The following is a 12,846-nucleotide window of genomic DNA, read 5'->3' as shown; positions in this document are numbered from 1 at the left end:
ATAGGAGTATGAAATATAGATCCTACCAACTGTACTAGATTCGTCTCACTTTTTAATCTTCGGCTGAAAAATTAGTTTTATAATCCGACTACATTTAATATCCCGAACGGAGGTTCAAACATTCGATGTGATAGGGGCTAAATTTTAGCAGTGGCAAACCAAACACCCCCTATATCAGCTCAGCTTAGCACACCAACAGGAACAGCGCAACAAAGATAACCTTTCACATACCAAAAACAGAACGATACATAGCGGTATTTCAGCACCACGCAACAGGTTGCTCCCAGGTCAAACAACACCGGGCACTCCAGCAAAAAATTCTGCATGGATAAAATGAGAACCGGAAATTCATAAAGAAACCTGAACGTGAACTTCCAGCACAGCTGCTCGAGCCACTGATTGATAATTCAAGGGAAACTTGATCACCTGCCAAGGTGACACTACTACTCAACGATCTTATCCTTCTTCCTCCTCTTCTTTGATTTTTCCGGTGGCGACTGTGGCATCTCTGAAGCCGTGTTGCTCCCCGCGCCTCGAGCCTCAGATCCTTCTGTGGCCTTGCCCGACACATTTGAGTGCCCCAGGCTGCTTTCATCCTTTCTCTTCCCCTTGTGTTTGGGTGTTGGCTCTGCGCTCCTTTGGCCCAGTGAAAGCGCCGAACCTTGGCTACTGGGATTCTTTGATACACCGGTGAACCGAGACATGGTCTTCTTAGAACCTGAGAAAGTGGGAACCCAGCAACCACAGTTCAACAAATACGTCCCTTACAAATAAAAAAAAAAGAAAGAAAAAGAAAACCTGCCACATTTCCTTTGAGTGTTTTAAGTTACAGGAAGGAGGCACTCGTACAACCTTATTGAGCCTTGTGTTGCAGCAGGGCTGGGCTCTTTTCCTTAGTATGCAAAGCGGTACAATTTATATCTACATATATGCAGCGCTGCTAGCTTGGGCGGCAAGAAAAGAGCCCAGTCCAACTACAGCTACAAGGCCCAATAGGATTGTACAGTTAATACTAACAAACTCATGGATAAGAGTATACCATCAAACGTTTGTACGTCAGAAAAGGTTACAAAATTTTATGGATATTTTTGGCCAATGTCCTTGCTCAAATGGATAAGAGTAAATCATCAAAATTCTTATAGTGTATCTACTTTTCTTAGGATAAAAGATCAGTTTTTTTTACCTAGCACTGAAACACAAATCAAAGAAAAGGTTGGACCAGACTTGTCGTTTCCTTTGTTGAACAGTTATGATAATAAGAGTTTCAACAGAAAATCAAGTGGTAACAAGATAAAACTGCCAGCCACGAAATACCCAAGTTCGACCAGTATCTATCTACAACGCCATATCCTGCCTAACTTAGCTAGCAGTAGAAAAGTGCAAACAGTGAAGAAAACATACGGTAAGAAAGAATTACCTGCAGATTTCTTTATGCTAGGAGTAAGACTCCCAAAACTTGGTTTTGTAAATTCCTCAGGTTTAGGATAACGAACTAAGGATACTCGCCGTGAAATCTTCCCCACTGCATTTCATTTGTTCATCAGTGGGAAAAATATTTGCATATAAAAGAGCATACAACATGATGAATAACAGGTGAGAAAAGCCAAAATAGTTCTTCTAACACAAGAAGGTGAATTCCTATAGTATTACCAAAACTATTATGATATCTAACAGAGTATGTTTACTTCGTAGCCCTGTTTTCTCGATGAGCTTCTTTAAAAATCTTAAACATAATAAATAAACATATTTACTACAGGTTTCACACACCAACCTTTAAGTAAGGGAATATTGATTTAGATTAATTTCCTGTTTTACATGATCAAATGATAGCAGTGGCAGATTAAGGATTAAATAACAGCGGGGCCAAGTTAGTTGATTTTTAAGTCAATTAACACAAGCACTACACAATTGAGATATATATAGTTGCAAATTCTATGAAGAGGGATAAACATATTTTTGGCAAAAACATGTGGGGCCAGGTGGCCCCACAGGATAACATATATCCACCACTGATAGCTGCCATGGAAGTTGTTTTCATGATCGGGTCAAACTATGCCATGTGGAATATCACCGATCATCACAATTACAACAATAAAGGCTTCAGTGAAGAAGGTACTTCATCAGTTGGCAGGCATATGATCCAACTTCTACACTTCCCACTGTCATGTTCAACAACGTATCCCAAGATATTACAGTATCTCAGTTGCTATCCTTCAATAAACAGAGAACTGAAATTGCCTTATCTCCAGGTTCGACACTTTGAGATAATCATTCAAAGATGGGAATCAATTGCCCTGCTTCTCCTCTTCCTATTTCAGTGTATTACTTAAAGATCAAAACCACACAAACTAAAAAGTAGCACTAGTGCACTAACATGGTGACATAGCAGACAAAATGATATATTAAAAACTCAATAGATTTTACATACTATAATGTGAAAACCTTTTTCACTGTAGCAGAAGGTCATTATATTAGCATTATACATGAACGGTAATTAACGTTTCAGCAAATGGCAAGCGAAGTGGTATCAAGGCTTTATACTGAGAGCAAGCCATCAAATGCAGTGCCCATATAGCCTGTAAAACTAACCCAGAAACCAAATATGAATATATGCAGCACCATTTTAATAACATTCCTATCGAATGAAAGAGGCAAACACAACTGTGCAAAATATCACGCAATTAAAAGAATTAGTTGATATTTCACCATACCAGCCTTTGTTTCTGACCCTGAAGGCAGGAAGACGGTTGCATCTGGTTTCTGAGCTGCAAAGCTCGCAATCTCATAAGATTTCCCTGGCAAAGTGCATTAGCTGTAGGTGATCAATAGTTATTTGCCACAACCACAACAATTGGACAATGATGTTCTCCACATGACGACTGACTACAGTGACACTATTTAATAATGGGGCATTATGAGAGATGAGTCCATGATAAAGCTGACAAGGAAATTTCATTCAGTGATCAAACTTTTAAATATTGATGACGAGAACTGTCTTACTTACATAAGAGACCGTAAGTCATACTTTTGCTTTCAATTTATATTCTTAAGAACCCATAAATAACAACTGATCACGTAATGATGCAAGGATTGTATAAGGAAATTGGTAGAAGAGTAGATTCACAACAAGCTAAAATTCCAGCTGTTTAAGTTATGAAACACTAACTAATAAATAGAAATGAGATCAAGACACAATCTTTGCCATGGAAATGCAATTGGTTCCATTGACGTCTCTAGTATAGGATAAAGATGATGCTCAGAGAAACCAATCTGGCCGAAGTTGTAGTGAATGGTACCCAAAATGTAGTATGGGTAAGAGCATCTCCAACAATGCCTCAAACTGGTGCCTTAAATTGAAATATGGAGCTCTACGCGGAAAAAACTACTCCAACAGTGTCTCATTTCATAAAATTTGGTCAAAGAATTATAGGGCACCCTCTCAAGTGTCAAATATACTACACCGTAGTGGACTGCCGCCCTATAATCTAGATTTGAGGCTTTCCTGTTGGAGCGGAACGTTTTATTGGTGGCCTAAATTCTACAAACCATACTCCTTTTAAAATTATAGGGCGTTTTTATAGGTCACATTGTTGGAGATGCTCTAACTAGAAAGTTGAAATGCAACTAAATCATGTAATCAAGTCAAAGCAACTTCAAAACAGTCCATATAAGCTATGTTACCTGAGGAATTTTCCAAGTTGCCCAAGTTTCCATCACTATGCAGCTTGAGAGAAAGCTCTTTGCCATGAAAATCCAAAACATCTATCTGCATTGTCACAAAGAAACACTAAGATGTCAAACACCCAAGATGGCAGCATATTATAAGAACACTACTAGGATGCAAAAGATGAATGGTACCTGGTCTTTAGGCCACTGAATTAACCAAAACTCTGTCGAGTCTGTTGGTGATATATCAAGCATGGCTTCTTCTTTGACCTCCTCAAAAGCCGGTCCAGGCTCATAGCTACAGCAGTTCACACAAAGTTCAGATATCAAAGAACACAGCATACAAGTAGACAAGGTGCCCTGTCGAAAGTATACTGTAACTCAATTTGTGGCAAGAAGGCAAGCCGAACTTGTTAAGCTTTATGGTAGGAAGAAGATATGCAAATGTGATACTCCTACTCACATTGAATTAAATGGGCAGCAAAAAGTAGGAAAATGCAGTGAAAACAATGAATTCCATTTCAGAGTACTGAGCAGTTTATCAAAATGATACTCATAACTGTTGCAAATTATTCAGAATACTGAGCACTCGAAGTGTCCCCATTCACACCACCGCAGTAACGCAAAGGAACAAAGGGAACGTCAATATCATACCGGACCCTTGCTTTTGCCTTCACCATCTCTAGCACGAGTCCAGCCTCTAGTGATCCCTCACCCGCACGGGTGCAGTTGACGCGGTTTTTGCTGAACACCCCCAAATATAGTTTGGGAAATTAACTGCACCCAGCGCCTCAGTGGATTGATATCACGCACTGAAGAACGAGAACCTAATCGAACCAAGGATAGATGGATGGATTAGATTAGATTAGCAGGGAATCAAGCATCAAAGAAAATTGGAACCGATCGAGCGAAATGAAATGGACTTGCTTGCTCTCAAACATAACAGAAATTAGTAGTTCCTGCGACAGTGAAGTGCAAGAAAAAAAACGTCGAGGACCAGAAGCTATGTAGTAATTAGTACAGGAATTGGCAAGAACGGAGGAAAAAAATCACACTCCTGCGGGGACGGGAGTCTTGTACCTAAAGGGAAGGAGAGGTAGATGCCCCCACTCAGAGGAGGCTTCAGTCGAAGGGGCCGGGGGGACTTCCTGTGCGGCTGTGTCCCTACGCCAGACGTGTGTGCGGCCACCGGTGGTGGAGCGAGGCGGACGGGGATGGCAGCTGCAGGAAACAAAGGAATCAGGAAACCCTAATTTGGGCTTCTAGGCTTGTATTGCCCATTCTGCCATCTCGGCATGACATGCTCCATGGGCCGAGGCAACAAGGTCAGGTCCACTAGCTGGGCCTTCAGTTGACACGTCCATAACGAATGACCACACGTGCACGCCGTACGCGTCAATCCCGTATTCCCTGGGACGGACCTCTGCCGGCCGTTCAACACTTGTCGTGGATGAAAACGGTTTTTGAGACCGAGCGAGCGAGCGAGCAGTGCGCGGCAGCAGCGACACCCGGCTGCGCGCCAAGTACGACGCCGCTGTCTGTCTACATCATCCGCCGCGCCTACGCCTTGTACTCATATGTACGCCGCCCCGAGCCATACAGTACGCTTATTATTTATTTTATGTTCATGATGGTTGGAATCGAATCGACAGGTGCTGCTGCATTTGCTTCGGGCAGGCTACTACCTCCACAGAACAAGTTCAGGGCGCGTAGACAGCACGTCCATCCAAACCGTTAAAAACTTGCCCGTGTTGTGCAGTGCAGTTACGTCTTGCCACTGGAAACGGCGATCCCAACACGGTGACTCCCTTAAATTGATGATCCTGTTTTAATCCATTTTGTTGTCATTCTACACCTCTTATGGTTTATTCCATTTTGCAACAAATTGAGGGTTCATGATGGTAATTACGGTGCGACATTGTTGTAGGTCGGTCAACAAGAGTTCTCCCCTAGTTCGCCAGGCTGGCCCTACTACTGCATCCTCTATGATCAAGGATTCAAGGGTACGTTCTTTTCAGTGTATGTTCAAAATCTCTTAGCGAGCATCATCGTGCATCTAATTAGTTATGGTTGCTCCGCCTTCAGGTACACTTCTTTTGGCAACATACATAACACTGTTCCAAACAAGCTTCTGCGTGATGGCTCGGACGGGTACAGACCGACATACACGCTGTCAGATGGGAGCCTTGAAAGGGCTCGTAGAGCAGAGAAGGCTGTGAAGAAATATGATCCGCTTAACTAGTATGGTGTGCGCGCTCTACGCGTGTCTAATGTAACAGTGACAATATGCTGAATATACAGTACTCCCTCAGTGCCAAAATAAATTTTGTTTTGCTTTTGTATATGATTCATACAATACTTAGTGTATGTGTTCCATGACTATATGTGTGTCTAGATTTATCATCATTTAATTAAATATAGACATAAAAATCTAGAGGTAAATCGAATACAGTTTTGAAACGGAGGGAGTACAAATTAAAGATAGAGGTGAAAATTGTGCAAAGATTAGAACACGAGTGTGGCAGGTTCAGGATTTAAATGATGGGTATTCAAAATTGGTAAGTGGGTAAATTTTTTTGGTATACATAATACCATATAAAGTCTAACTATTTGGTATGTATAATATCACAATATATTATATATTTACATAACAACAATTTCATAGCAAACACATGATATATATCAAGCAAAATTTGGTCTTAGATGAGCATAAAATTGTTCAATACTAGTGAGTAGTGATAAGCACCAATATTTAAACTATATAAAGGATAGTAAATATCTAGATTATAAGAAAGTTATAGTACAATACAAGTTTTGGATCCTTCATATTTTAAAAAAAACGAACGATATGTCTTTATCCTTGGCTTGTAAAAAGAATTTCATTTCAATAAATGTAACCAAACAACCATTCAAGAATCCTTGCCCCCATTTTTTCGTAATAATAATTATTTTTCCGCAACAAAGAAAACAACAACTCATGAACTGTAAATAGTAAATAGGAGTACCATACAGTTCGACTTTGATGAACTGTACATATACAATATACTGCTATTTGTGAAGCGATATAATGGTATTCCTGATTGATGTATTAATCTATCTATCAATTAGAGAATTAAAAAATCATCAGTTCATCGCATTTAAATTGTTGAAGGCTTAAAGCAACGAAGCTACCTGTAGGAGAGACCTGTAGTCTGCGCCTCTGCGGATCGGTGGATGTGGATCGAACTTCAGACTTTGGGGTTGGCCACGCGCGAATGCGGCGCTTGGACTGTTGGAAGGCGAGGCGCGAGCCCGGGGGCGTCCGACTCCGGCTAGGCCGTCGGACGGTGGGTGGCGGCGCCGGCGTCACGCGTCGAGCCGGCGAGGGCCGATCGTCGAGGGCGAGGCCGCGAGGGGTCGGCCGACGGCGGGGGCGGGACACTGTCGGCGGCGAGGGCACGCCAGCGCCGCGCGTGTGGCGAGTGCTAGCAGGTGGCGGCAGCCGGTTCCGGGCTTGGCGGCGGTTGACTGTAGGGCTAGGCGGCAGTGGAGATAGGAGAAAGCAAGCTAGTAGTGTCTCTGTGCGAGAGAGATTGCCAGATTGGTGGGCTTACTGGGCTGCTGGGCTATGGTAATCTGATGGGCTGCATGGATGACGGCTCGTCAACATGTATTTTTATTTTATTTATTTATTTATTATTATTATTATATTGATTATATGTATTTATTTTCCCCTAAAATCTTGGGTATTCATTTGAATACCCATATATCATGGTGGGCCCACCCAGAGTGTTGCCCCCATGTAGAGCCAACAATGTAGTTAATATAAATTTACATATATGATAGTTTTGGCTAATATTTAGTTTATGCCAACGTCTTCTATGTTGCAAAAGGCAGAGTTTAGAACTTAGCACAACCAGTAGATATTTACATAGGTGGCATGTTCAGATAATGAAGAATTGTATGTACCATCTAGCTTATCTCAATGTTCCATCTACACCAAAATGCTAGCTGCGATCAAGTGGGATTAGATCTACAGTTACTCGTGGCATTCAACATACTACAAAATGGTATATTTGGTGAGTTGTAAGTAGGTAAGGTGGTGTGTAGCTCCTAGTAGGTCTCTGTGTCGCTTCTCTGTTAAACACTGTCATTGATACGTAGGGCATCGTGTTTTAGCCTGATGGAAAGCATATAATCAAAAATGTCTGCGGCGTAGATATGTTATGTACTCATTCTATCCCAAATTAAAATTAATTTTAGATACTTAATGGATTCATGCAATGTTTGATGTATTTGTTATATATATATATATATATATATATATATATATATATATATATATATATATATATTAGTTAAGTGCCCGTGCGTTGCGACGACACACAAATTATTGAGAGATCTATTGCTGCTCGTCCGTGTCAATGAGCTGCTCGTCTGTATCAATGACGGGCTATCATTGGTGGCTCACGTCTTGTGAAATGTAATAGACGTGTCCATCTTGCGAAACACGATGCAGATCTTCTTGCGTGGACAACAGAAATAACATTAAAAACCACAAGATTGATTAAGCTAAAGTAAACATTCAATATCCACAAACGCCTTAGTCATTTGTCGTGAAAATTCACGCAAGTACTGTAGTGCAATGTATTTGAATACGCAAACACTCCCTAGTAAGATGCCCGTGCTAACGATACGACAAATCAAATCTTACATATAGTTTATCATCCATGGACCACAAGATAAAATAGTATAAATAATAGGAAAAAATACACCAATGTGAGCCCAAGCAAATATAGGAAAGAGCTGACCAACCAGAACTACTCATCCTTCATTCCATCCGTACACAAAATCCAACAATAAAATTGGTGTGAATTATATGCAAGATACAGACCGAAACTTTAACTATTTATTTAAGTAAAACTAACTACAATAGGCTAAGTATATGTCGGTGCTGCCCAAGCTCTCCGGCTCCAAAGCCTCTAAAGCTTTGGATGCACGAGCTCATGCATCATATATGTGAGAAGCATTTGTCATCTCCCTAACAAATAGCTCAAAACATTCGGAGCCATTATTACTTGTTTGGTAATTATTTACAGTTGGAGGATGTTTTGTAGTCATATCCACACCACCATTTGAAATTCCTACACGGAATGCAAGATTGATGCTACTTGTCGGGGACCATAATTAGGGGTACCCTCAAGACTCCTAATTCTCAGCTGGTAACCCCCATCAGCATAAAGCTGCTAAGGCCTGATGGGTGCGATTAAGTCAGGGATCAGTCCATTCGAGTGACTCGATCACGCCTCGCCCGAGCCTAGCCTCGGACAAGGGCAGCCGACCCCGGAGGATTTCCGTCTCGCCCGAGGCCCCCCCCCCCTCCGACGGTGTCGGGGACCATAATTAGGGGTACCCTCAAGACTCCTAATTCTCAGCTGGTAACCCCCATCAGCACAAAACTGCAAAGGCCTGATGGGTGCGATTAAGTCAGGGATCAGTCCATTCGAGCGACTCGATCATGCCTCGCCCGAGCCTAGCCTCGGACAAGGGCAGCCGACCCCGGAGGATTTCCGTCTCGCCCGAGGCCCCCCTCCAACGGCGGACACATCTCCGACTCGCACGAGGCCCTGCCTTCGCTAAGAAGCAACCCTGACTAAATCGCCGCACCGACCGACCGAATCGCAGGAGCATTTAACGCAAAGGTGGCCTGACACCTTTATCCTGACTCACGCCCCCCGGAAGAGCCGAAGTGACCGCCGTCACTTCGCCGCTCCACTGACCGGCCTGACAAAAGGACAGCGCCGCCTGCGCCACTCCGACTGCAGTGCCACTTGACAGAGTGAGACTGACAGGCAGTCAGGCCTTGCCAAAGGCACCACAGGAAGCTCCGCTCCGCCCGACCCAAGGCTCGGACTCGGGCTAGGTCCCGGAAGACGGCGAACTCCGCTCCGCCCGACCCAGGGCTCGGACTCGGGCTAAGTCCCGGAAGACGGCGAACTCCGCTCCGCCCGACCCAGGGCTCGGACTCGGGCTAAGTCCCGGAAGACGGCGAACTCCGCTCCGCCCGATGATAGTCGCCTAGAGGGGGGGTGAATAGGGCGAAACTGAAATTTACAAATATAAACACAACTACAAGCCGGGTTAGCGTTAGAAAGATAATTGAGTCCGCGAGAGAGGGCGCAAAACAAATCGCAAGCAAATGAAGAGTGTGACACGCGGATTTGTTTTACCGAGGTTCGGTTCTCGCAAACCTACTCCCCGTTGAGGAGGCCACAAAGGTCGGGTCTCTTTCAACCCTTCCCTCTCTCAAACGGTCCCTCGGACCGAGTGAGCTTCTCTTCTCAAATCAAAGCCGGGAACAAAACTTCCCCGCAAGGGCCACCACACAATTGGTGCCTCTTGCCTTGATTACAATTGAGTGTTGATCACAAGAACAAGTGAGAAAGAAAAGAGGCAATCCAAGCGCAAGAGCTCAAAAGAACACGGCAAATCTCTCTCGCTAATCACTAAAGCCTTGTGTGGAATTGGAGAGGATTTGATCTCTTTGGTGTGTCTAGAATTGAATGCCTAGCTCTTGTAAGTGGTTGAGAAGTGGAAAACTTGGATACTATGAATGTGGGGGTGGTTGGGATATTTATAGCCCCAACCACCAAACTTGACCGTTGGTGGAGGCTGTCTGTTCGATGGCGCACCGGACAGTCCGGTGCACACCGGACATGTCCGGTGCTCCAGCCACGTCACCAATGCCGTTGAATTCTGACCGTTGGAGCTTCTGACTTCTGGGCCCGCCTGGATGTCCGGTGCACACCGGACATGTACTGTTCAATGTCCGGTGCGCCAGTATGGGCGTGCCTGACATCTGCGCGTGCTGCGCACGCATTTAATGCGTCGCAGGTAGCCGTTGGCGCCGAAATAGTCGTTGCTCCGGAGTTGCACCAGACAGAGCGGAGCAGCCTTCGTAAAATCCCGAGGCTGGCGAGTTCCAGAGCCGCGTCCCGTTGGAGCACCGGACACTGTCCGGTGTACACTGGACAGTCCGGTGAATTATAGCGCGTCGGCTCTGGATTTTCTCGAAGGTGGCAAGTTCGAGCTGGACTCCTCTGGTGCACCGGACACTGTCCGGTGGTGCACCGGACAGTCCGGTGCCCCCAGACCAGAGGTGCCTTCGGTTGCATCTTTGCTCCTTTGTTGAATCCAAAACTTGATCTTTTTATTGGCTGAGAGTGAACCTTTTACACCTGTATAACTTATACACTAGAGCAAACTAGTTAGTCCATTTGTTTGTGTTGGGCAATTCAACCACCAAAATTAATTAGGGACTAGGTGTAAGCCTAATTCCCTTTCAATCTCCCCCTTTTTGGTGATTGATGCCAACACAAACCAAAGCAAATATAGGAGTGCATAATTGAACTAGTTTGCATAATGTAAGTGTAAAGGTTGCTTGGAATTGAGCCAATATAAATACTTACAAGATATGCATGGATCGTTTCTTTCTTATTTAACATTTTGGACCACGCTTGCACCACAGGTTTTGTTTTTGCAAATTCTTTTGTAAATCCTTTTCAAAGTTCTTTTGCAAATAGTCAAAGGTAAACGAATAGGATTTGGCAAAGCATTTTCAAGATTTGAAATTTTCTCCCCCTGTATCAAATGCTTCTCCTTGACTAAACAAAACTCCCCCTAAATGAGATCCTTCTCTTAGTGTTCAAGAGGGTTTTGATATGTCAATTTGAAATACCACTTCCTCCCCCTTTTGAACACAATAAGAACAATAAGATACCAATTGAAAATACTCTTTGAAAAACTAAGTTTTTGAAATTGGTGGTGGTGCGGTCCTTTTGCTTTGGGCTCATACTTTCTCCCCCTTTGGCACGAATCGCCAAAAATGGAACCATTTGAGCCCTTGAAGTGCTTTCTTCCCCTTTGGTCATAAATAAATGAGTTAAGATTATACCAAAGACGAAGTCCTTTTGCTTGGTGCTCATGCTCTCTCCCCCAAGAATGGAGAATTGCTTGGAGTGACGGCGAAGGATGAGTTACGGAGTGGAAGCCTTTTGTCTTCGCCGAAGACTCCAATTCCCTTTCAATATACCTATGACTTGGTTTGAAATAGACTCAAAAAAACACATTAGTCATAGCATATGAAAGAGACATGATCAAAGGTATATAAGAGAGCTATGTGTGCAATTTTAACAAAAGAAATTGCGCGAATCAAGAATATTTAGCTCATGCCTAAGTTTGTTAAAAGTTTGTTCATCAAGAGGCTTGGTAAAGATATCGGCTAATTGATCTTTAGTGTTAATATATATGAGATCTCGATATCTCCCTTTTGTTGGTGATCCCTAAGAAAATGATACCGAATGGCTATGTGTTTAGTGCGGCTATGCTCGACGGGATTATCCGCCATCTTGATTGCACTCTCATTATCACATAGTAAAGGGACTTTGGTTAATTTGTAACCGTAGTCCCGCAGGGTTTGCCTCATCCAAAGCAATTGCGCGCAACAATGACCTGCGGCAATGTACTCGGCTTCGGCGGTGGAAAGAGCAACCGAATTTTGCTTCTTTGAAGCCCAAGACACCAAGGATCTTCCCAAGAACTGGCAAGTCCCCGATGTGCTCTTCCTATTGATTTTGCACCCTGCCCAATCGGCATCCGAATAACCAATTAAATCAAAAGTGGATCCCCTAGGATACCAAAGCCCAAACTTAGGAGTATAAGCCAAATATCTCAAGATTCGTTTTACGGCCGTAAGGTGAGCTTCCTTAGGGTCGGCTTGGAATCTTGCACAAATGCATATGGAAAGCATAATATCCGGTCGAGATGCACATAAGTAGAGTAAAGAACCTATCATCGACCGATATACCTTTTGATCCACGGACTTACCTCCCGTGTCGAGGTCGAGATACCCATTGGTTCCCATGGGTGTCTTGATGGGCTTGGCATCCTTCATCCCAAACTTGTTGAGAATGTCTTGAGTATACTTTGTTTGGCTAATGAAGGTGCCCTCTTGGAGTTGCTTCACTTGAAATCCTAAGAAGTACTTCAACTCCCCCATCATAGACATCTCGAACTTTTGTGTCATGATCCTACTAAATTCTTCACATGTAGACTCGTTAGTAGACCCAAATATAATATCATCAACATAAATTTGGCATACAAACAAGTCATTTTCAATAGTTTTAGTGAATAGAGTAGGAT

The 12,846-nt window shown here is 43.4% G+C and overlaps 1 protein-coding gene across 3 annotated transcripts; it reads right to left on the bottom strand.

The window, feature by feature from the left end:
- Positions 1-200: 200 nt before the first annotated feature.
- LOC100277277 (Mediator-associated protein 2) lies at positions 201-7,202 on the bottom strand. Of its 3 annotated transcripts, NM_001150891.2 has the most exons (8): positions 6,838-7,187; positions 4,747-4,887; positions 4,321-4,493; positions 3,859-3,964; positions 3,682-3,766; positions 2,712-2,795; positions 1,418-1,522; positions 201-718 (listed from the first exon to the last, which is right to left on the bottom strand). In NM_001150891.2, exons 3-8 carry the CDS (start codon positions 4,344-4,346, stop codon positions 444-446), a joined length of 681 nt encoding a protein of 226 aa, NP_001144363.1. In that variant the 5' UTR covers positions 4,347-4,493; positions 4,747-4,887; positions 6,838-7,187; the 3' UTR covers positions 201-443. The 3 variants fall into 3 exon arrangements, with proteins under 3 accessions (NP_001144363.1, NP_001394118.1, NP_001394119.1); NM_001407189.1 differs by lacking the exon at positions 4,747-4,887 and having other exon boundaries at positions 205-718; positions 6,838-7,168; NM_001407190.1 differs by lacking the exons at positions 4,321-4,493; positions 4,747-4,887 and having other exon boundaries at positions 205-718; positions 6,838-7,202.
- Between the last annotated feature and the right edge of the window lie 5,644 nt (positions 7,203-12,846).

The sequence above is a fragment of the Zea mays genome, chromosome 3, assembly GCF_902167145.1.
Source record: "Zea mays cultivar B73 chromosome 3, Zm-B73-REFERENCE-NAM-5.0, whole genome shotgun sequence".
Lineage (NCBI taxonomy): Eukaryota > Viridiplantae > Streptophyta > Magnoliopsida > Poales > Poaceae > Zea > Zea mays.
Note: the sequence above shows the minus strand (reverse complement) of the source record. Positions and strands in the feature narration are given on the sequence as shown.